We start from the raw sequence: 23,075 nt of genomic DNA on the forward strand, positions 1-23,075 counted from the left end.
AGCCAGCGAGCTGACTCCCATTAATGAAAACAAATACCTATTGCCATCTAGTGGTGTGCTTTTAAAAGGGAATATTTTCAGTGAAAATTCACCCAAGTCCCCCAGGAAGGAGAGGTACAGTATATCAACACTAAAGCCTGTTTTATTTCATGACAGAAATGTAGTATGCTTTGAGAGAGTGAAGTGCTGTTCAGTGAGCTCAGAGCAGTCGACCCCCCCTGCCCCCTTGAAGAGAGAGCAATGAGGCATTCCTCAGTCATCCACACCGGCTTGTAAATGAGGAGGCCTCCGCTCCTCACCCTGCACCCCTCTGTTACTCCTTCAAAGTCACGCCAGAACACACAACACGCTTTCCTCACTCTTTTCTCTATCCTCACCTCGTTTGTCTTTTGTACTTCTTCATTACCCTTAATGAACTTCTGTCCTCCCCCTCTGCATTTCTCCCATAACCTGTCTTACCCACGTTTGTCCCCCTGCTCTCCTGTCCTCCTCCTCCATGACCCAGGTTGTTGCAGTGATACTGAGGCAGACTCTGTCTTCAGGATGGCTGAGAACAAGGACAATCAGAGTTACCGCCGGTCAGTGGTCATCACACCCAAGGCCAGCGCCCAGTTTAACCAGTTTCTGCCCACTAAAGACAAACCTTCAGGCTACGTGCCTGCTCCACTGAGGAAGAAACGGGCCGAACGCAATGAGGACAGTCGGCGCAGCTGGGCCAACCCCACATACGGGGAGGATGAAGGCACACTCACCAGGTACTGTTACAACACACACAACAGTTAGCAGTTCATTGTGTTTGAAGGTGCTGCTTCTCATCAGTAATTAATTTAGAGTTGTGATTCCTTTTATTTCCTTTTTATTGTTCTTGAAGTGATGGGTTCATACCAAAATCTGCAGTTTGTTCTTGGAGTTTATAATGTGGCTGTTTTTGACTCTGTCCTCTCCCACTGCTGTTGGTGTTCGTGGTGCTGTTTTGTTGTCTGCGAATGGTCGATGGTGTTGTGTTTCTTTTTGCTGTGCCGTGGAATGATGTCCTCAGTGAAATAAGGTTTTCCTCTGACTGCTACGGCCACAGTGGAGCATCCCAGACTGCCTTGAAGTGGGCCTACGATTATGAAAGTGGCAGCGACTCAGACATAGACCGACCGGATCCAGATCTTGTACTGGATGACCTGGCCAGCAGACGCTTCCACAGCCCCTCCCCGGCTCCCCCCACCAACTTTGCAGTGCCCATCAGTCCCCTGGCAGGGGGACGGGCAGCTGGAGGTGGAAGGGGCCTCTGGCCCAAGTTCACTATGTCTCCCAATGTTACCCCTCAACAGAATGTGACCTGCCTCAGGTCAGAGAACATGAAGCTGCGTGTGACTTTGATTTGCCTGCCTGATGAGAGCAAACTAGAGTGCTTCTCTTACCCTCAGTTTGCATGGTTAATTGTAACCATGAGCAGTATCTTTGGTCATAGTGTGCTGCATCTAACCGTGCTCTGAAGTCTTCAGTTTGTTTTGCGTTGAGTTTTAGCTGAAGCACGTCGTTAAAATCAGTTTTTGCTTCCTTGACAGTTTGGTTTTGAGCTTGCATTGGTTTTCTAATCTGTGCGTCATCTCATTTGAGGTTGTTGTGCTTGAGGAATGTGCTCCTCTTTTGCGTGACTGGTATGTTGTACTGCTGCTGAAAAATTCTTTTGACACGTGTGGTTGGCTGTCTCTCTTGAGCAGCAGCAGCAGCAGCATCACCAGTGGGGAAACACAGCCCCCCCAGTACGGCTCCGTGAGGGTGGATCACCGTCGAGCCGTGTACAGTGACAGCCTGTTCAGGGATATTTACGGTGACTCTGAGGATGAAGATGATGAGGTGGGCTATGCTGATCCCATCCAAGATGATCTCTATGCCCGCAAGATGGGCGTCAAACCCCAGCCTGCTGGCAACGTAACTTATGACAAGTTCTTACCCAAGTTCTGGACGCCCGAAGAAGACGTTCACATACGGAAGATCAAACTGGGCTCCCAGAGGAGACCCTGGTATAAGAAGATGCAAGGCTTCAGGTGTGTGAGGGTGTTAAAACACATCACTTACATGTACACATTGTTTTCATCCTTCCTGTATACATACTACACAGACATACATACAGACATACATACAGAGCATCTTTTCTTTCATGATCTTTTCTGACTTTTCTACCTGACACACGTAGTTCTGCTGTTCTTACATGCATGAAAATTTAACCTTTTAGGCTGTAAAATCCAAAGTTTGGTCTTCTATGGTTCATTGCTTTTTCTTTGTAGATTCTTATTTTTCTTTCTCTTTCCATTCTGTTGCCTCCTTTTCTTTCCCCTTTACCCTCCCTCTACTTCTGTCCGCTTTCCTTCATCCACCCTGCTGCAGCCATAAGAAGTCGGGCTCCTCGTCAGACGATTCAGACTGTGACAGCAGTCCTTGGCTCTCTTCTGCCCCCTCTCCCTCTGGCCCCTCTCCCTCTCACTCCCACACACACGAGGCCTCGGCTCACACCACCCTTGTTGTGGGGAAAAGGTCGATACAGCTGCATGATTGTGACGATGAAGGAATGTTTTAGATCATTCAGAGTTTATAGGAGAAATATAAATGGCTCCTTTTGAGGCTGAATTTCTGATGAGCTGCTTTCTAACATACTAATGATAAAACACATGGGCAAGCTACAGGAGTTACCCTAACACGTAAAGCAGTTTGCTTGTACTGACCTTAGTAGAAAATAGGCTGTGTCTCAGCAATATACTATTTTTATTGCAGCCTATTCTAGTGAAGACTTGTAGCACCTAGCATCACCGTTTTATTTCATAGCAATATGCTTGTAAAGTCTTCATTTGATTAACATCTCTTTGAATCAAATGCCATCACTATGGCTGATTGTTGTATCTTTTCCTCCTTTTCTTGCTCTTTTATCCAGTTCACAAGCATGCACTCATCACCTCTCTGTCCTTCTCTCTCCTTTTGCTCACCCTGCAGTCCACACATCCAACCACACACTCCCCCACAGGTCCCCAAGATACAGCCCCCCCTGTTAGAGACTCCACCTCTGGTGTTCGCCCCAGTGGACCCCACCTCAGGTCCCAAGCTGGTCAAATGTGAGAGGTGGCCTCTCCTGGGGCGCCATGACCCCCGTGAACCCCCAGACCCATTTGATTATGAGAGCATTTTCCCTGACTTGGCGAATGATGACATGTTTGCCAGACGGACCCTGGCCTTCCAGTCCAACACAGACCTGGCTATGATGAAGACTCAGCTGTCCACCAACCGCCACCGTCGCTACACATCTGAGCCGCAACTCAATATTATCACCCAGCGACATGGTCATGACAGCACTGAGGACAACGATTTCCCAGACATCGAGCATGACGATGTGGTGTATCGTAAGGAGAAAACCCATCAGACTCAGCAACAACGGCCACTCTCAGGAGCCCCTGACAACTATGCCCCCATGCCCATCCCAGAGCCATGGGCTCTGCCTCCAGATCTCAGAGCCAGACTCCTCTGCCCCCCATGTCCTCTGACCCAGAAAGCAGCAACAAATAAAGAGAATCAGGTTGAGAAGGAGACGCGTCCTAAAACAGATGACATGCTGATTCGGAAGTTTGGAGTTTGTTCTAATCAGAGACAGAGCTCATTCAGAGGACCATCGGCCAATCAGATGACTCCCCCAGTGCCTTCTCCCTGTAGCGAAGGTGACCTGCAGAAGTGGCAGGCCATCAGGGAGGCCAGTCAGCTAAGATATAAGAAGAAGCTTATGGTGGAGAGGCTAGCTGCTCTCAAGTTGTAGAAATAGATTGATGTAACATTGCCTGTTGGCTTCTCTTTACTTTGTAGGCTTATGCTTCCATATTTGTGTTCTATTTTTTATTTTTTTCCTTTTTCCATCTTGGAATATTCTCTGTCTCATGCTGAATTGGTCTTGACAGCATGTTAACCCAGCTTTTTAAGGATTGGTGTAAAGGCCCTCACAGTTAGAGATGGGCGTTTTACCCGCCTAAGCTCTTGTTTCTGAAAACTAATCAGTGATTTTTGCGTTCACTGGATTAATTGTGATTAGTTGTGAGTATTTCAACAGAAACCACAGTGAAGCAAATGTGGTGAAATTCACTACAGTTTTAAATGTTTGTTGTTTTTTCCAGTCAGAAACAAACTGTAATGAAAGGAGATTCATTATGGTTTTCTGTACAGTGGTTATGTGGTAAATTTCACCTTACAAACACATGGAATGTAAAGGCAGAGTGGATGTCCGGATTGCACATTAGTCCTCCCACTGTTGTGTATTTTGAAGTGTGATTTATGAGCAAAACAGCATCAATTCTCAGCATAAAGTTTTTTTTGGTTCACGATGGTTATTGTTAAACAGACTCAAATTCTGCATTTTATTTATTTATTTTTTCTTTCCTATCAGACCGAGTTTGCCTGTGAATGGAAAAAAAAATATTCATGCTTAATAAAGAAAAGAAGAGACTTCACGATCTTGTGATGAATTGCATTGGATTGGCGATTTGTTGACCTCACCGAACATCTACATTAAAATGGATCTGGCCAGAGTACAGTGTTGTTTTCGTCAGTACCGTGAACTTCACACTGACGTGCAAAGCCCAAAGTGCAGCAGCGTGAGAGTGTGAAAAGCCTCAGTAATATCCAAACGTAATGTCCCGAACACTCCGACTGCACCAAGCAGCGCAATTAAATGTAGGCTTGTCTGTTGAGCCAACATGAAAGCCTATAGGCATTCCCTGCAGCTTTGAGTGGAGGTGCGACTTGTGGACTCCATAGTAACTTGAACACAAATCTGTGCTGCAGTGTTTGCACACGAACAGACGCACACAGGCATTCACAAAGCAACCATTTAACCTAAGTCAAGCCCATCTGGATTTACTTCACATCCATATGTAAAGGTATGTTTCCTCTGACATCATGCTGGAGTCTCCAGAAAGGCAGCATTGTCTGGGGAAAGATACATGTCCACACACCTCCGCAGTCAAATGTCAGGGAAAGGAAAGGTGATACAACACTGTAAGCATATTATATACACATCGTAAACGTTATCCTCTTCAGTGTACAAAGTGAAAACCTGCAGAATCTTGTTTTGGCTGTGTTTACATATGTTTGAAACCCACCACCTGGGTATGAGCAGGTCTGAGAGTCACAAATTGGCCTCCTGCTCTTAACCAGTCCACTCACAGGCTCAGTGACGAAGGCCAATCTGCAGAAATGTGATTTTGTTGTCTGTGGTTCTTTCTGGTTTCCTAGACAGCGCCAAACGCAAGAGAGTATCGACGGGTGAGTTGATACGGGCTCCCAGGAATGTGGCACGTTTGCATTTGCTCTGGCCTCTTACAGTTGCACCCCGCTGCCTCCTCTGCTTTTGTGCTGCTGTTCTCACTCTCTAGCTGCTGAATGCTGACACACAACAAAGTGTATGGCACTGAGCCAACCTCAGGGGGTGGGTGTGCGTGTGACAAAGCTGTATTGACAAAGCAACAAAGTGAAAAGATGCGTACAATAGCAATATGCTGGGTCATCTACCTAAACTGCAGTGTGTCCCAGTGAGACTATGACAGAGCAGTGGTCTGAACTCTCTGATAGCAATATGAGATGTGTGTAAATCTTTGCAGGTAAGTGCTCTTCCTATAGGCTGTGACCTTTGAGTGACTTTGCTCTTTTGCATGACGGGAAAGGCTGTGATATATGTTACTAACCCACGGAGCTTACATCACTCCACAGTTTTTTGTGGTTGACCTGTTTTGCTGCGTTTGCAAACTAACATTTGGTTTCAGGTTAAAGGTTTAATCCAACTGGTTTCAGCATTGGATCTGATCAGAAGCAGAATATATTTTGACTATTTGAGTGATGTTTTCCATCATTTGTTTATTTCAGACTAGAGTAAGAGACAGTGCATGCAAACTTGGAGTGAAATTTTATTTTTTAAATTTTGCCAGGGTATGAAAACTAAACCTCACCTCCACCTCTCACTTGAGATGCTGATGCTCAGGGTCTTTTTCTCCACAGGAGTAAATCAGTAAGTGACATCCAGGTCGACCCCGCCATCATACGGCAGGTTCACTACCAAGAGCTACAGAAGTACCGTGAGCAGATAAAGGAGAATGAGGATAAGTGGCAGGATGTGAGTATAACTGATATATGAACAGTTCCACTCTGTTTGCTTCCCACCATTCTTGTCATACAAATCAAGACAAGCTGACTCATGCAGCAAGATGGCTGAAAAAAGTTTTTTCGTCATAGATAAGGTTGAAGTGAAAGGTGAGCACATGATCTATGGGATCTGTGCGGCAGTTGGGGGAGCAGGTGTTGTGATGCAGTACGTGGCCACAGGGTGATATGAGAAGAGTTTAGACAGAAGCCAGACACGGATGCAGACACTGATTGGTGCAGCGCTGCCCAGTGGCTATGGACTGTCCTCATTTCCAAATCACAGTATTTGTGGCAGGAAACACCACATACTGTAAATACTAATGATAGAATTAATGTTAAATGATGCCACTGTGTAAAATAGGCAGATGATGTTGGACAGAGACACTAGGATGAAAAGTCAGTGAAAATAAAATTAACTCTGGTGCAACTTATTCCTGGAAAATTTAAAACACAAATGATCAAATTACAATTTTTAGGTTAAAAAAAAAAAGTAATAAAAAAGTTGTCAGCATGTACATGACTGGCTGTGACAGTGCTGTGTCTGTCAGCAGTCTGATCGGTGTCATGGCAAAATAATGGAGTCTTAAAGCAGCATTTAGGTCACACAGTCCCCAGTACACAGGGGACGTGAGCCGGGAGGAGCCTAAAGCACACAAATAGAACACCTTCAAATGTAGCCCTTTCTCTTTTTTGTGTCTTTCTCTCTCCTTCTCAACTTCACTGTACAGTCAACCATGCAACACAACCGGTCTGCTTTATCTAGATCTAAGCTGAATTGTTATGAAATGATGCATTAGGTGATGTGGGCTTACCTTTGCTGCAGGACCTGAGCAAGTGGAAGAACCGGCGCAGGAGTGTCAACTCTGATATAGTGAAGAAGAAAGAGGAACGGGAGAAGATAGAGCAGATTACCTACGGCAGTGACAGAAGGTCCAAGACCTTGAAGGAGATGGAAGAGGAGAGGTAAGGGAAAATGCACCTGATCAGTTACATGTTATAGTGCCAGGATAATGCATTATGGTATTGGTAGATTGAATACTATAAAATTTAAATGTTTATTATCTGATTCTTATTCTTCCTAAAAAAGCAATGTACACTGAAATTCCTCCTCTTTTACGCCTCTCTTTTTTTACCCTCGGAGGGGGATCCTTTGCTAAGGTAATTTAAGAGAAGGTGTGTATGAGACCCTTTGAAGTGTTAAACGCAGAAACTAAAGGATTATCTGTGCAGGAATGAACGAGCAGACTTTGTAATTGTGCCTTCAGTCAATGTGAAAGTGTAATTTAATCAACCTGCCTCCCCCCTTTTTTTTTGACCCACCTCTCTCTACCCTCTTCTTTTCAACCTGCTCTCCTCTTTCTGCTCTCCTCCTTGTCTCTTACTGCCCTCCCCATTTCAACTCCTGTGCCCCCACCACTTCGTACCTGTACCCTCTATCTTTGACTTGAATTTTACCCATCCCTGTCCATTTTTTACCTATTTATTGCAACCCCCCCTTCTCCTTCCCTGTCTGGTCCACAGAGAAAGTAAAGGAAGAAACAGTATTGGCAGTCGTCTTGGATCTCTCTCTTACCTGGACGACGAGGACGTATTTGAGAGACCCGTCATTGCCCCTCGTACCCGAGCCTTTCCTAACAGGAGCTACACTATTGACACTTACTATTCCTCTGAACCCTCTGAGCCTTCTCTGAAAGAGGACGAACCCCCCGCTGCTTCCCCAGCTACTGGCAGGGCCACTTCCCCTCCCACCTCACAGGAAGCTAACATTGTGGACGGTCCTGCAGGCAGCAACACCACTACCACCGTCACTCCCACCACCATTCCCAACAGCCACAGCTCTCTCCACAGCTCCCGCTCTCCTGCAGCTGCACCTTTACAGAGGAGTCCTGTCTCAGAACAGACCAGAACAGTCAAGACAGAGGAGACCACAACCGTCGTCTCCTCTTCCAGCCCCCTACAAAAAGTGCCAGAGCCAAGGCCCCCATTGTCGGGCACACATACTGAGGTGGAGGCCCCCTCCTCTGGTTTTCTGTACAAACAACAACCACAGCTCAGCTCAATGGAACCCAAGCCTCCCGGGGTGTCTCAGGTTTCTGCCTCCCTCCCCAGGAGCTACCAGAGATCGGATAGCGCACGTCTGACCTCAGTTGTCACGCCAAGGCCCTTCGGGACCCAGCCCTCCCGCATTAGCTCACTCCCCCGAGTCTTTACAGTGAGTAATCGATAATTTTACAAATAAACAAACTATCAGTGCAGCACAAAGAGCTCAAGGACATCTAAATAGTGGGAGGAGACTGTCTTTGTTTGGCAGTAAGAAATGTTTGGCTCATTGGTGAGATACAGTGTTATTTGTTTTGAGTACATCAGTGTTACGCAACAGTACGATCTGATTACTGTGTGAATAATAGATGGAGCTAGTGTTTTTATAATGCAAACTCAACTACTAGAGCTGCTATTTTGAGCCTCCTTCACTTTCATTACTGTTAAAGTAAATGCAAGAGAATACGTGGTGTTTAATTGTGTGAGGAGAAATAATCTGCAGGCTTCTTCAGTAAGTTGGTGAACTGCGGAAACAGTTTCACACGCAGTTGGTGAATGACAACACATTCACCAACTGATTTCCCCTATTTTAAAGTCTTTTGCAGATTAAAATTAATTATTTTGTAAGCACCATCCATATGGTGTTTATATTGTTATCTCATTCTTAAGACTCAAGCATTCTTTGTCACATTCATCCTGGACAGGTGGACGACTCTCACAAGCGTGTCAACGGTGAAGTGGATGTTTCTAAGAAGTCGTCGGTGCCGAGCCGCTATCACAAGTTCATGACCTCTGAGGACGAGGCTCACTCCAGCTCAGCCCACAGCAGTGAAGAAGAGGAGGAGTGGGATGAGACAGCAGCAAAGAGTGTCACCTCTACTCAGAGCATCTCACCTGTCCCTCCTCCAGTCAAGAGTGAAGCGCCAGTCAGTCCTGCTCCAACCAAAGAAACCAGCCAGGTACTTAAATTACCTACTGCACCTACCAACCTACAGATCAGCTCTTTCTGTTGGCTATATTGAAGGCACTGAAAAAGAATACAATACAGTGCAATACAATACAATGCAATATTTTAATCTTACATTTAATGATCAGTGAAATCTTAATCATGGTAAACAGCAAGTTTTGCTTCACTCTTTTCTTATGCATAACTTGCTCAAATTTAAAGAGCTGCACTGCTGAAATGAAAGTATAGCAACAGGTTGGCATTTGATCAACAGACATAAATGATTAATAGAAGTCTTTCTTGCCAAAGCAGGCCTACATGCACACAGACACACAGCCTGACATTCTGACTCCTCTCCAGAGTGACAGAAAGTCAGGACCAAGTTAATACACTGAAATCTGCTTTTTATGCTTATAAAGTGTTGTTGTTCATCTCCACTCACCTGCGCTGGTGTTTGGTTTGTAGGAGAACTACTGTGAGATGAGGATTAACCTGAACCAGAAGCCCAACAGCAGCAGAGACTTTGGCTTCCAAGCAGCCTGGGACTCAACTGGAGCTCGCGTCACGTCCATCCAGCCAGGTAACAACAAAGACGTTTGAGAGAAATACCTTCAAACAAGGGGATTTGAATTTTATGGGTAGAGCTTTATTCACCTTCCAATATAATGTGTGTGAGTCAGCCAATCTGGCAACCTTAAACTCCAACATTCCCAGTGGTTAAACCCAGTGGAAAAAGATCAGACAGGCAATGGTTATATCTCACTCTCATCTAAACCCTACTGATGTGTTCACAGACACAGTACGGTGGTAATATTGGAAACTATTAGATTTTACGGTCAGGCTCTGTTGCTTAGTTGTCAGCAGGTTTTCCAGTCCATTTCAGTGGCATTGCCAGGCCTATGTAGGGCATCATCTATCTGGGTCAGATCTTCTGGGCCTGAGCCTCTCTTTCTACTGAGATTCCTCACCTCCACATTACACTATGCCATGTATTTTAGTAACATAAAAGTAAAACTTATGACACACACACACACATCCCACAACAATACATGAATTCTAAGTTTGTCACACCAGTTTCACCACACGGTGTATTTAAGCCTTACTGTCTTTGCTGTAGTTCTTGTACATATGTGCAATCGCATCATGTCAAATGTGAGTTATCAAAGATGTTTAGAGCAGCAGAACCTAAATGAATAATCATATTATTATTTTTTTTGCACAGATCAGTCATTCAGATCAATAAGACATGATAAGACAAGATGAAATAAATTGTTAACAGCCATGCAATGCAAAATCAAAATAGCAATGTGGCCTGACATCAAAAGACAAACCCAACAGCATGGAAAGGTTTTTGTTGTTTGAAGAGAAGTATCCTATGCTGAGAGATCATTTCTGACAAAATTCAATGTCAGTGCAATTAAACTTAAACAGCTGCTAATGACCTGTTCCTCTGTCTCGTGCAGGCAGCCCGGCTGAGATGTGCCAGCTTCAGGCCGGAGATGAGGTGCTGACAGTGAACGGGCACCAGGTGGCAGAAATGAGCTACACAAACTGGAAGTCCCATATGGAGGAAGCTCTACAGGAGGGCAGCCTGGTCATGGATATTCGCCGTCATGGCAAGAATAGTGAGTCATCTGAACACTGTATGTCTGAGCGTGTGTGTATGTGTGTTTTTGTTTGTGTGACATTGAATTGAACCACTTTAAAGGTTGCATTCCTGGACTGACAGTGCTGCTTATGCTGCTTGCGTTGCTAAACAGTTTTGACACTTTAAATTGGTCCGTAAACTATTGTGAAATCATCCATGAATGATCTTATGACAGCTAAACGGTGAAGGACCAGTAACTTTTTTTTTCCTCGTCTGATGAGGGAAGACTGTTCTTGTACTGACCTCTGTGGCTGTTATTTCTGCTCTTTTTTTTCCCCTTTGTGTGTTTTTCTTGTCCCGTATTTCCATATTCTTCTCTTTTTCCATTTATTCCCACTGGTTGTTTCATCTTTTTACTGCCTGTTCTGCCTCTCAAGCATTCCTTTCTCCATCCATGCGGCGTTTTCCTTGTGGAGAACTAACCCAGCTCATGTCCTTGGTCTTATGAGTGTGCTGTTTTCAATGCATTAGTACAACAAGCTTGTTCCAACTACGTCAGTCTCACCTTATAAAAGTAATAAACCACCCAGAGTAGCTCACCTGAACTAACACAAAGTACTGGTTAAAATAGTTTGGTGAAATCCAGAGGCTGGGAGCCTGTCAGAAGCACTGTGTGGGTTTATAAAAGCTTTAATAGGCTGCATGGCTGGGGAAGGTGGTTTCTCTGTCATCCCCTGCTGCTCTTTATAACAACACCATAACAGCAACCTTGTTCCCTGCTTCTTAGTGTTCTTTTTGCAAATAGACAATTCCATGTCCAATGTTGGATTATATTCATATACAGAACTGCTATAACATACACACGCACAAAAACATGTGGTTTTATGTGCATACACACATCCTGTGTTTTGCCATTGCGTTGTCTGCATGCAGACTGGGACAGAGACCAACCTTCCCTGCCATTTAAAAGCCATAAGACCATCAATCTGACCAGTACGGATCATCCGATACTTCTAGGTTCCCCTGACAGAAACAGTGCAAACTCCAGCCTGGATTTCACTTCGGGCACGTCCAAGGAAACACTGCCATCCAAAGAGGCTCCCACCAACCCTATCGTCGTAAGTGACCCAGAATAACTCAGGTTTATTCAGGTTTGATCAGTTTTTATCCCTTCATTGTTCGTGGTCCAGCACTTTTTTAATGAGCGGACACCCTGCCATGTCTCCCTGCAGGATGTGGCTTCAAATGGAGTTAATGGAAGTTTCCGTGAGTCGGTGACCATGAGGAGCAAAGGTAAAGAGCAGAGCACACAATCCGAAAGGTTATGAAATTGATCTTGGTGACTATTTCTGTACTGAATACAAAAACACACTTGTATGGGACTGTCAGTTTGTTGATGGCTGTAGGAGTAAGATTTTTTTCAAAAACTCGACTAGTGTGGATAATGTAATGGACATTTCTATCTGCAAAACAGGACATCTTGATCTTGATACATCTTGAGTGTGTAATTCATTTATTAGCAACATAAAGTTGTATCTCCCCTGGTTGAACTTGTTTCTCTCCTCTGTTGTGCGTCACTGTAACCTGTTCTCCATTTCTCATGTAGAGTCAGAACCCATATCTTTGAAAAACTTAAAACGGAGGTCAGAGTTTTTTGAAAAAGGTAAAATAAAGCACTGACCGAAGAGGGGCGGGGTACTCTGAGTAATGATCATGACTTCTGTTTAATCTGTTGGCTGGGTTCTCTGTGCTTTTGTGTCACTGAATTCCTCAGATTTCCAAGAGATTTTTGCATGTTTTTTGTCAGTCACAGCCTTATGTTCAGTGGAACCTATTGTCAATCGCTTATCATATTGGGATTGAAATAGATTCCTGCATGGCACTTTTTGGGGCTGTTCCAGTCTCGTCTGATGCCCAAGCGTAACCCTTGTGCTGTGCCCCTTTCCTCCATCAGGTGATTCAGGGTCCAGTGTCAGTGCGCTGGTCTACCTCTGTGGTAAATAGGGTTGAGTGTGCAGTGAGCCCCCCACCCTCACTTGGTACAGTCTGGGACACTGACATGCTGTTCAAACCAAGACAGTCTAGTGCCACAATTGTCCAGTTTCCTTAGAAACCTCCTGCCAAATTAAACAAGCTTTTTTATCCATATTTTAATGCAAGAAGAAAAAAATAAGAGAAATGAAAAGAGAAAAATTTTAAGCAAAAAAGAATAGTGTGTAAAAGCAACATATTCAGCTCCAAAGGCTGGACAGAATGTCAAACGCAATGCCAGCGTACCAACCACAAATACAAATCGTAAAAATCCAGTTGTGTTTGTGGTGTTTTTGAGTGGTGTCCAGGCCTAACACATGGTTACACTTTTCACTTTGCTGTGCATGAAGTTAAAAGTACATCTTTTGCTTTCTTGGCATGCATGTATTGAAATGTCTGTTAGACTTTCAGACTGGCTGTGCTGTACTTTTGTGTCTCTTGTGCATGCTGCTGATGTGTGTTTTTCTTTCAGTTTGTTCAGTCTTGTCCCCACAATCAGTTTATTGATTTTCCTATTCAGAACTATTGGGCTGGCATCCAGTGTAAATGTCAGCAAGCGGGTGATCTTGAATTGAGAGAATCAATCAACAAGTCTTGTTGGGTGAAATTTGATCTTTGTTGTTCAAGGCTTGTTGAAAACATCAGTTACTGTTGTTTTCATTTTCAATTATAAATTAATACTTGACCTAAAAATAAAGTTGAATCTTTAATAAGCCATTCAACTTTGTGTTGATATGGCACAAGGCCTCAGGGTTAACTTGTATATTTACATTTTGCTTCATTGCTCTGCCAAGTATTGACTGGATGATTTTCTTTCTTTTCAAGGAGGAGCAGAGTCTGCATTGCCTGATGTGAGTAGTATTATCAGTGCATTGACCGCAGTTTTTGTCTTTGTTTTGTTTGCCCTTCTAGCATGATTACATCTTTGAAAGCAGATACCACAGTTATTACAGATCTATTGTTAAGCGTCTCACACGGACTACATTGCTAATTCACTTTAGAAGCAGTTCACAAACCCAAACAAAAGTTTGTAAGAGTGAATGTACAAGTGTATAAATCAACTTTATATGTCTATCTTTGTCTTCAGATTCCTGTTCCTTCAATCATACCCTCCTCCAGCCGCTGGTCTTGGGACCCAGAGGAAGAGCGCAGAAGACAAGAAAAATGGCAAAAGGAACAGGAGCGCCTCCTACAGGTACATAACGGCACACTCATGTAGCAGTGATGTTACAATTTTCTTCCAGCTTAATCTGATGCAGTCTAGAAAAACAGTCCAGCAATAAATCCTTCCTTCATGGAGGTTAAAATATTCACCTTTTGTGGTGCACTTAAACTGTAGTCTATTACAATGAGAGGTTTTTAGATAGTGTATTTTTAATCTAGACAGTTAATCTCACTGTGACAGCATCAAATCACAAATTCCATAAAGTACTGAGGAACTCAATTCTGAGTATTGAGGACTTAAAAGTCTGAGAATGGGAACTTTTTAAAATGCTATGTGTATGGTTGTGCATATTATATATCATGTGTACCATTAATTAAATTAATTTAAAGGAAAAAATGAAAACAACCTCTCAATCCATTTGATCTGAAGTAACCGTCTAGAAATCTGTTCTGTGTCCTATCTGACAATGAGGTGAGGCACAGAGCACTGTGAAATATCCAATAGAATCTGCTCCTAGTAGGCTCAGAACAGAAACCCTAAGACAGTGTGCAGCTGAAAGTAAAGCATCTGTCGAGTATCCAACTTAAATGTAGTAGAACCCTGTCAAAACATTTTTCCGAGGGTCTATTTCTGGATGGAGATCAAAGGTGTTCAAGAAGAGCACTGATGTAGCTGGGAAGCCGTGCTACTCCTCCAGTGTTATTCCCTGTTGGATGAATGGCCTGATTTTATGATGTGCCAGGGAGACTTCGTGCCCTGGGCAAGCTTCTCTAGGTTTATCAACTTTCATGATGGTTAGGTAACATGTAGGTGAGCTTGGAATTATCTGAAAAGACTGGCTGTGCTGCAAAATCTATTTATTCTTTATTTTATTACTTTGTCTTCCCGCTGTACTGGACACTAGGATCATATAGTTTACCATCCCCTTAAAGAGATCTGTGTATGTGCTGTGTGTGGGGTTTTTTTCTTAGATTCTTTGGAGTCTTAGATTCTTTGGGATTTTGGAGCCTTTGCTCCAAAATGCCATTTTATATACTTTTAACCAATGTATATTTTGTAAAAGTCATGTGAAGATTTACAGACCTAAACACACCTAAAGTAGCGTGATATTCTTTACGCCACACTTTGTAACAGTTTGTAATTAACACTTTGTAATTAAAACACACTTGTCACTGTGTGTATGTGTGTGTGTGTATACTGGTCCACGCTATGTGGACCAGTATACACACCAGTGTGACCGATTTTCTTCAGTGATCATTTTACAGTTGCTGCAAATGCATGTCATTAAACAAGACGACCTCTGACCTCTCGTCCTGATTTTTTTCACCACAGGAGAAATATAAGCGTGACCAGGAGAAATTGCAGGAGGAGTGGATGAAAGCTCAGCAGGAGATTGCCAAGAATGTGGACCAACAGGAGGTAACAGGGGTATTTTAATAAGTATTAATTATTGCCTCAAATCTGAAACCTCAGCTGGAGAGTATTAAAAGGGGAGTATTGCAAGTTCTGAGTCATAGCACTAAATTGTCTAAATATATCCAAAAAGCTTTGATAGTGTTGTTGATCAAAATTGCTGTAATCATGCAGCAATTACGTGGCCAGACACTGGTATTTCTGGCTTTTAAAAAACCCATTTCGAATGAAAAGACTGGAGAGCAGAACAATGACCAGTCATATGTATATTCACAAAAGGACATGCAGGTCTTTTCACCTCATAGTTTTGCAATAAAAACTCCCTTCTGATTGGAATTTCAGAACACGGGCTGGTTTGTCACCACAGGGGATGACATGAGTTTCTCCATGGCTGTTGCAGTTCCTCCTGGAGGTTAATAAGAGTCAAATTAGCTAAAGTCATCATGTGTTCCAACACTTCCTCTTTTCTGTGCTTTCATCTGTCTTGCAGCCTGGGAGCCTGGAGGTGAACAGCCACATCATCGGCCCACACTCGCCCCTCGTTCCAGTCAACCAGCCCACTTCTACTCTGTGGGAAGAGGAAGAGAGAAAGAGGAAGGAGGAGCAGGAGCGCCAAAGGCAGGCAGAGGAGAAGAGGAAGAGGGAGGAGGAGGAGCGAGAGCTGCAGCGTCTCGAGGAGGAGAGAAAGAGGAGAGAGAGACAGGTGGAGGAGGAGAGGAAGAGGAGGGAGGAGGAAGAGTTGAGATGGCAGAGGAGGAGAGAGGAGGAGAGGGAGGAGGAGAGGAGGCGGCAGGAAGCTGCAGAGCAGCAGCGCAGAGAGCGGGAGAGAGCCTTCCAGCAGCAACAGCAGCAGTGGTCAGTAAAGACACTGCTCCTGCAATCGTCCTAACACTTTAACTGACATGTCTCGTCTTCCTCATCTGTCCATCATGCCGATAATAACACATTCACCTGTAATAATTACCTGCTTTACTGTGCCTTGCATTGTGCATTAACACAACTAATGTGTTTGCATGTGCTTTTGTCACCCATGTTTGTGCTGTAACCCACCTTTACACACTGCTCTTCACCCAAAGGGCTGGTGGCTCCCATGGCTTTGCCAATGTCCAGCCTCCATTGTCCTTTGCAGACAGGTTAGTACAGGAGAGTGTGTTTGTCAAACTACAGCTGCAGCCGCTCTCTCAAGATAACATTTCTTTCTATGTTGAACAAATCAGAATGTCCCTATATGTGCATGTGCTTGCAACTACATTTGAATGTGTTAAATTTTTGTATACAAGTTATAGATGATGAACAGAGGGACAAGTAAAGTGTCACTGGTTGTATTTGACTCCTAAATTAATAAATGTTGTTTTCATGCTGACTTCTCCGCATTTTTAGCCCTGCACCAGGGGTTATCTTGGCAACACAGTTTGTTCTTGCCTGAATCGTACCGAACCTGCCAAAGCAGTGTCTCACAAGAACAAACTCCTGCCAAAACGTCAACACCAGTTCTTAACAAACAAGAACAATTTATCACTTCTGTGTTATTGTAACAAAAAACTCCACAAACACCAGATGACATTACAGGAGGTACATAATTTAACATCATGTATGTCTTAGAAGCAGTGAGTCATGTTTTCCTTTTGTTATTTCTTCAACACTTTTCCTGCTCAAAATAAAATTGGCACGTCTTAACTAGACATTTGATGTGTCCAGGCACTCATGTTGGATGCATTTGAGCCAAATCATTATATAGAAGGTCATGAAACTGGAAATCCTCCAGCAGGTGGGTTAGGTCTCCAGCTGAGATTGGAATTACCTGTGATTGGTCTGCAATCAGCAGTTTCCCTATATAACCATTAAAAAAAAAAAAAGGTTTCCAATGTGGCATTGGACATATCAAATCACTTCTTACTGTTCACAAGAAAGGGAATGGATTCCCCAAAATATCAAGGCACGCTGTTTTATTAAGGAATAAAAGTTAAACATTCTTTATGATTTTATTTTATTGAGGTGGCATTATGATTAAGAACTGGTCTTGCTCAAGGGCATCTACTGCTCTTTATTGCTTTTTTTCTTCAGTTATATAACAGGTGTAAAAACTGATAAATTTATACATCATATACAATTTGTATATAAATATATGCTATACATCTGTTTTTTAATTACATGTATTGTCTTTTGTCTGACAGGGCAAAATCCAAATCATCTCCTCAGCTTGATGAAGAGGAAAAACCTCAGAGGAAAGGTCAGTTTTCTTGATTTATTCTCCAAAAGTTATATTTTACCATAGTGCATCTTCTATGAAAAAAATTGCTTTGTGAGTGCATCTGTTACATTTCTATTAGCTGAAGTCATGTCAGCAGTGGCCTGTTTCTCTTCCTGTTGGTTGTTTTGGAAATGACTCCATGTGAGCATGTTGTTGCACATATATGTGGGTTGTACCCTGCTGTAGGTGTGTATGTTCAGCCGGGGGGCATGGCTCACTGGCTGCTGGAGGAGCAGTTGAGGAGTGCACGTGACAAACAGGCCCAGAGTCAGAGGGCTGCATCAGAGCTGGAGATGGAGAGGAGAAACATCCTCAATGCCATGAGATACAGAGAGCCGGAGAGAGGTGGGCTCAGCCCCGGAAGCTTCTCCTCTCAGCTGTGATCTGAAAACCGGTCAATCCGCACTGACTATGACCTCTTGGATCAGCAGATCAATCAATTATGACATTTCACCAAATCAAAACGCACAGCTGTTTGATTAACAGCTGACCAGCCAGAAAATTACATGCCTCAGAAACAGTGAACTGATTGATTGCAAGTCGACAGATCTAATGCGTTTTTGCTGCCATGATAAAATTGTACTTAAAGGAACTGTCTAATCAGAAGCTGCTGCAGCAGATTCCTTTACAATAAGACTCGGGAGACATAGTAGCCACATCATCACAATCCCATTCTCTCCATCCCATTTTTTTCTCTGCCCGTCTATTTTTGTCTCCCAAGAAACTTTACATTTTACCAAGTTTCGTTTATCTCTCCTCTCTGGGTGCAGCGACGGGCGGTGGAGTGGATGAGAGGAAAGGTCAGCAGTCCCTGTCGCAGGCTGAGCTGGAGCGGCAGCAGATCCTGAACGAGATGAAGAAGAAAGCTCCGCTGCTGACAGACAGCAGCTGGATTCGCCAGCGTTCCTCCAACAGTGCCACCAACAAGGAGAGTGACGTGCCACCCATGCGCAGGTACAGTCTACCCAGCATGTATGAGAGTTAAAAAAACAATCCCATCTCTGCTGTTTGATGATGGTGGTTGGCTTTTTAAACCTACTAAAATTCTGTTAACTTGAAATGAAAGCATTTACTAGTCTGGCTACCACTCTTGCACCACTAGTGAACAAATGTCACACAAAAACAACTGCCACAGGTGCAGTTGGTAGCCAGAGGGTTTAAATGCCTCTACTAACCGGCTAACATGGGCGTGGGTTGGCTTTGCAGAGGCGAGTCTCTTGACAACTTGGATGCCTCCTACAACTCCTGGCGCTCGTCATGGACACCCAGAAGCAACTCTTATGCCCAAAACTACACCCGGCCTCACTCTGCCCTCTCCGGCAGCACTTCCTTTTACAGTGGCGGGTCTGGGGCCCAGCGGCCTGCTTCCTCCACTCTGCCCTCCTCTTACTCCATGGGCTCCCTCCGAGGCGGGGCAGGAACCCCCTCGTCCCCATGGTCTCGGCAGACACCTTCCCCCTCACCTTCCTCTCCATCACCCAGCACCACTCCAGAGCCCATGTCTGAGGCAGGCGCCCCTCAGCAGCGGAGCAGGTAAAGTCAACATTGCTGCTTCGCTTAATGCTCCCAGCAAGCTGCCTCTAACCTGTCACTGGTATACTGGGTTGCAAAAATATAGTCAAAATGGCGGTGCTGTTGTAAAACTTTAACTTTGGATGGGGAGTGGTTGGAAAGGGCATCTTGAATCTTTTTTTTTCTCTTAATACTTTTGATTGTACTATAGAATACTGTTGCATTTGATGTTGTTTTGTGTGACATGCTCCATCCATTCACTCTGTTCCAGGTCCAACAGGTTGTTTAATTTACATGAACAGTCCTTTTATGCAGGTTCCCTGTTTAATTAAAACAAATAATTCATCAGTTTAACCCCAGTGTATACTAGTGTGAACATGTGTTTTGTGTGCGTTAACATTCAGACATGCGTCATGCATTTGTGCTCGGCTCTCAAATCACAGCTGTAATGTTCTGTAATCCAGGTCAGTGAGTGGCAAGAAAATCTGTACGTTCTGTGACACCCCGCTGGGAAAGGGAGCGGCCATGATCATCGAGTCCCTCGGGCTCTGTTATCATTTGGGCTGTTTTAAGGTGAGAGTTGGGCTGCTGTCAGCCTCGGAGCACATCTGCAGCACGACTTGGCCAGTTCTCAAAACTAACTCGATCACTGCAAACTCTTTCTCTCTTATTACTAACCTGGCAAATCTCGGTGAACCTCAAGGTCCTGATCCCTCTACGGCTGAGCAGAGTAGATGTACTGTGCCAAAACCTGCAGGCGAAACTAATCAACCCTTCACTTTGTTTCTTTCTACCACTGTTTAACTCTGGTTGTTGATCCATCCTGGAGTTTTGGTCTTCATTTGAGTTTGGTCTCCTGCTTCTGAATGGTTAACCTTCATGCTCGTCTTTGTCTTTTGACTTTCATTCCTCGTCTCTGTGTATTTTTCTCTTTCTGTTCATACAATCAAGGGCTTTCGGTCTGTCTTTCCTCATCACTCCACCTGTGGACTTAGACACTTCAGTGCAGCTTTAACCAGCTGAGTAACTCTTGAATTCTTCCCTTTCCTTAACTTCCTCAGTGTATCGACTGTAAGTCCGACCTTGGAGGATCGGAAGCCGGGGCTGAAGTCAGAATACGAAACAAACAGCTATACTGTAACTCCTGCTACATGCGATTCAAAAGTAAGTGCTTATCAAACTGATTAGGGCGACTTGTTTTTGGCTTTCTTTACACGTAATGTTGCTGTTCATTTTCTTTTAGCTGGCCAGCCAACCGTTATGTGATGTGACCATACTCCAGCAGATTGATGAAGAGACTACTTGTGACAACAACCCATGAATGTTAACGTGAACATTGAAGCCATTGCAAATAGCTGGGGCACGTGGTTTGGACATACTTCCATTTTATGACTCTAGAAAACCCCATATGACTCAATGATGAATCATGTTTGTGTGATTGAGAGGGTAAGCTTGCAAAGAAGTTATCTACTTTAATGTGTTTATATCGTATTAAGTATTACATTTGTACAAAGTGTAAGGGTTCTGCATGCAGAGTTTTTAAATGTTTTTGCCACAAAACTAGTCAAGCAATAAACTGACTATAATATTACAGAGGCGGAGCTTTCGTTTGACCTTCACTGAGACAGATTTTAGTGATTCTGAGAGAGAACCCTGTTGGATTGTTTCATTTTCATGCTTGTTTTTCTGCTAAATCTTATGGTGTTAACATGTTTGTCGACCAAGGTATTCTTGTCATGTGTATGTGCCTTTTCATTTGTACCACGGAGAAGTAATTAAGATTATTAGAATTCTTTCAAAATATATTTAAAAAAAAAAAAAAAAAACTTCTGCTTTGATAGCACTTGTCTGGAATTATCACTGGTAGATGGAGGATTGTACACAGGAGCAGGTTTCGATGTGAAGAATATATATCCTACTGAATGGCATTGAGGCAAACAGTAACATTTGTAAATAAAATGACTAAATGCTTATCTCATGTGTTTACTTTGCTGTTTACTTTGTTTTTGTTTACTATGCGAAATTGCAAAATTCTTTGTAATGATATTCAAGTATATGATGCAAGGTTTTTCCTTCCTCTGTTATCAGAAATCATTATACTCATCTTTCTCTGTCTGTCCCTCTCATTCTCTGTTTCTCTGTAGTGCCACAGTCATAATGAAAGGAATTTCAATGAGCTTTTGTGCAAAGGTTCAGAGGACCTGCCTGCTCTGTGTTCTCCAAAGCCAATTTGTCATGCATATTTCATTCCGTGCGCATGCATTACATTTGATTACACATTGATAGGCTATTTTCTTAATGTATTCTGTCATTCTAGCTGTTTCATGAAATCAAATCTGCATAAACATACACTGCATATTCATACGAACAATCCTGATTGTTCAATTCGTAACTCCCAGTTGTATTTGAACAGCAAGGTAAGAAACTGTCCTTATTTCTTATAAATGGGAGTAAGATCAACTGAAGCAATATATGGAAATAAGCTGGGCTAAGCATAAATTGGCTCTGTGTTTTTGAGGTGAAGCACAAACAGCCCCTGGAGGCAAAGATCTCAAATTCTTAGATTCCTTTTTTAGATTTTTCTTGGCACTTTTGTGGGAGAGAGAGATTTTAATCCTAATGCTTAGAAAACAAGCACGGCCTGAATGGCGCCGAGCAGAGTCGAGTGGCTGAGAAATATAAAACCTTTCAGGATAAGCATCCCATCTTTTTCCTCCAAAGCCAAGACCACAACCAGGCTTTATGGAAGGCTTTGACGTGGAGAATCGAATAGCTTATGTACTATATGTGTGTGTGTGTGTGTTGGGGTTTTACGGAAAAACTGTATGCTTGGCTGCTCAGAAGAATAAGGTCTGTAAAACGATGGAACACAGATGGAAGAGCTTAGATATGCCTGCTCTACCCTCCATCAAAAAGTCATTCCTAACTCTAACGGCTCACTGTCTGCTTCTTTTTAATGCTCTCCCGCAGGGAGGGAAGATTTCACGTTTTTCAGGAGATTTCCAGGCAGGCCCACCTGGATGAGTTTTCACTTTACAATCAACACACAAGACTGAGTCCAATAATCATGTTCCATTTCCACACCACAGTCTGTTTTTGAGGATTTTTTTTAGGCTTAAGTGTAGCTTGGACTGGCCAGAAGGGGGCACTGTGATCTAAGATTTTAAGCAAGAGGGACTGAACTGATCTTTCAGCTGCAGCCAGATGATAACTGCTGTTGCCTGCATTACTAAGCATGTCATTTAATATTACATACTTTATGAGAAAGCGAGATAGCGTGTCTTTGGAATTTAGCAGCAGTAATTTAAAAGCATATGTAAAATGTCAGAAGATTTTGTGGTTTCGTTTGTAAATTAATCATAAGTGACAGAGACTTTGGGCTTTGAGCACTGTCAGTAGATGTCAGATGGGGACAATCTATGCTCTTGTAATGAAATTTGCAGTAAAAAAACATATTTAACTCACCTTTGACGAGCAGATAGACAGTGTTTGGTTCAGAGATATCTTAGATAAGCCACACCTCCTGCCATTTGCCACTTAGGAGGCATGCTTTTCACACTTTAGAGAAACCATCGGGCACTAATTCACCTGCAGCTTGAACTGATGCTATAATTAGTCATGTAATTGCAGACAGTGTCTCACCAGACCTGTTACCATGGCTTGCAGGCACTATGCTTACAGCTCACAGCTCTGTCATAACTTCAATTAACTACAGGGATTAAGGAAAATGGACTTTAAGTAAACCTGTAAATTCCCAGCACATCAGAACAAATCTTTGATTCTCAGTGGAGAATCTTTAACCTGGAAAAGCTGCAGCAACTTCATGGTTTCACAGCTATAGAGACACATCACATGACAATGAAAATCTTTAGTGGTTGTAATGTATTCATTTAAGCTGTGATTAATTTGGCAGTTGCACTGCTGCAGGCTAAAAGATGACTGTGTTGGACTGATTTGATCACAG

The 23,075-nt window shown here is 43.3% G+C and overlaps 2 protein-coding genes across 7 annotated transcripts in view; both read left to right on the plus strand.

Moving 5' to 3' along the window:
- lmo7a (LIM domain 7a) overlaps positions 1 to 20,986 on the plus strand; it is a 45,767-nt gene extending 24,781 nt beyond the window's left edge. The window contains exons 9-31 of one of the 6 annotated variants that reach the window (XM_041056548.1): positions 506 to 755; positions 5,263 to 5,292; positions 6,022 to 6,136; positions 6,989 to 7,128; positions 7,687 to 8,377; positions 8,910 to 9,164; positions 9,617 to 9,731; positions 10,615 to 10,776; positions 11,673 to 11,857; positions 11,972 to 12,032; positions 12,346 to 12,402; positions 13,596 to 13,621; positions 13,858 to 13,965; positions 15,268 to 15,354; positions 15,839 to 16,203; positions 16,425 to 16,481; positions 17,523 to 17,578; positions 17,786 to 17,944; positions 18,370 to 18,553; positions 18,923 to 19,132; positions 19,576 to 19,684; positions 20,173 to 20,275; positions 20,355 to 20,986. In XM_041056548.1, the coding sequence (XP_040912482.1) occupies positions 506 to 755; positions 5,263 to 5,292; positions 6,022 to 6,136; positions 6,989 to 7,128; positions 7,687 to 8,377; positions 8,910 to 9,164; positions 9,617 to 9,731; positions 10,615 to 10,776; positions 11,673 to 11,857; positions 11,972 to 12,032; positions 12,346 to 12,402; positions 13,596 to 13,621; positions 13,858 to 13,965; positions 15,268 to 15,354; positions 15,839 to 16,203; positions 16,425 to 16,481; positions 17,523 to 17,578; positions 17,786 to 17,944; positions 18,370 to 18,553; positions 18,923 to 19,132; positions 19,576 to 19,684; positions 20,173 to 20,275; positions 20,355 to 20,377 (3,548 nt within the window). In that variant the 3' untranslated portion in view covers positions 20,378 to 20,986. Of the gene's footprint in view, positions 1 to 505; positions 756 to 5,262; positions 5,293 to 6,021; positions 6,137 to 6,988; positions 7,129 to 7,686; positions 8,378 to 8,909; positions 9,165 to 9,616; positions 9,732 to 10,614; positions 10,777 to 11,672; positions 11,858 to 11,971; positions 12,033 to 12,345; positions 12,403 to 13,595; positions 13,622 to 13,857; positions 13,966 to 15,267; positions 15,355 to 15,838; positions 16,204 to 16,424; positions 16,482 to 17,522; positions 17,579 to 17,785; positions 17,945 to 18,369; positions 18,554 to 18,805; positions 19,133 to 19,575; positions 19,685 to 20,172; positions 20,276 to 20,354 lie in introns of all 6 variants that reach the window. The other 5 variants (XM_041056544.1, XM_041056547.1, XM_041056546.1 and 2 more) reach the window with 5 other exon arrangements.
- On the plus strand, positions 2,107 to 4,853 carry LOC121194037 (LIM domain only protein 7-like). The gene is made up of 2 exons (XM_041056550.1): positions 2,107 to 2,529; positions 2,983 to 4,853. Exons 1-2 carry the CDS (start codon positions 2,258 to 2,260, stop codon positions 3,791 to 3,793), a joined length of 1,083 nt encoding a protein of 360 aa, XP_040912484.1. The 5' UTR covers positions 2,107 to 2,257; the 3' UTR covers positions 3,794 to 4,853.
- Positions 20,987 to 23,075: the final 2,089 nt, after the last annotated feature.

This window comes from Toxotes jaculatrix, chromosome 15, assembly GCF_017976425.1.
Source record: "Toxotes jaculatrix isolate fToxJac2 chromosome 15, fToxJac2.pri, whole genome shotgun sequence".
In the NCBI taxonomy this organism is placed as follows: Eukaryota; Metazoa; Chordata; class Actinopteri; family Toxotidae; genus Toxotes; species Toxotes jaculatrix.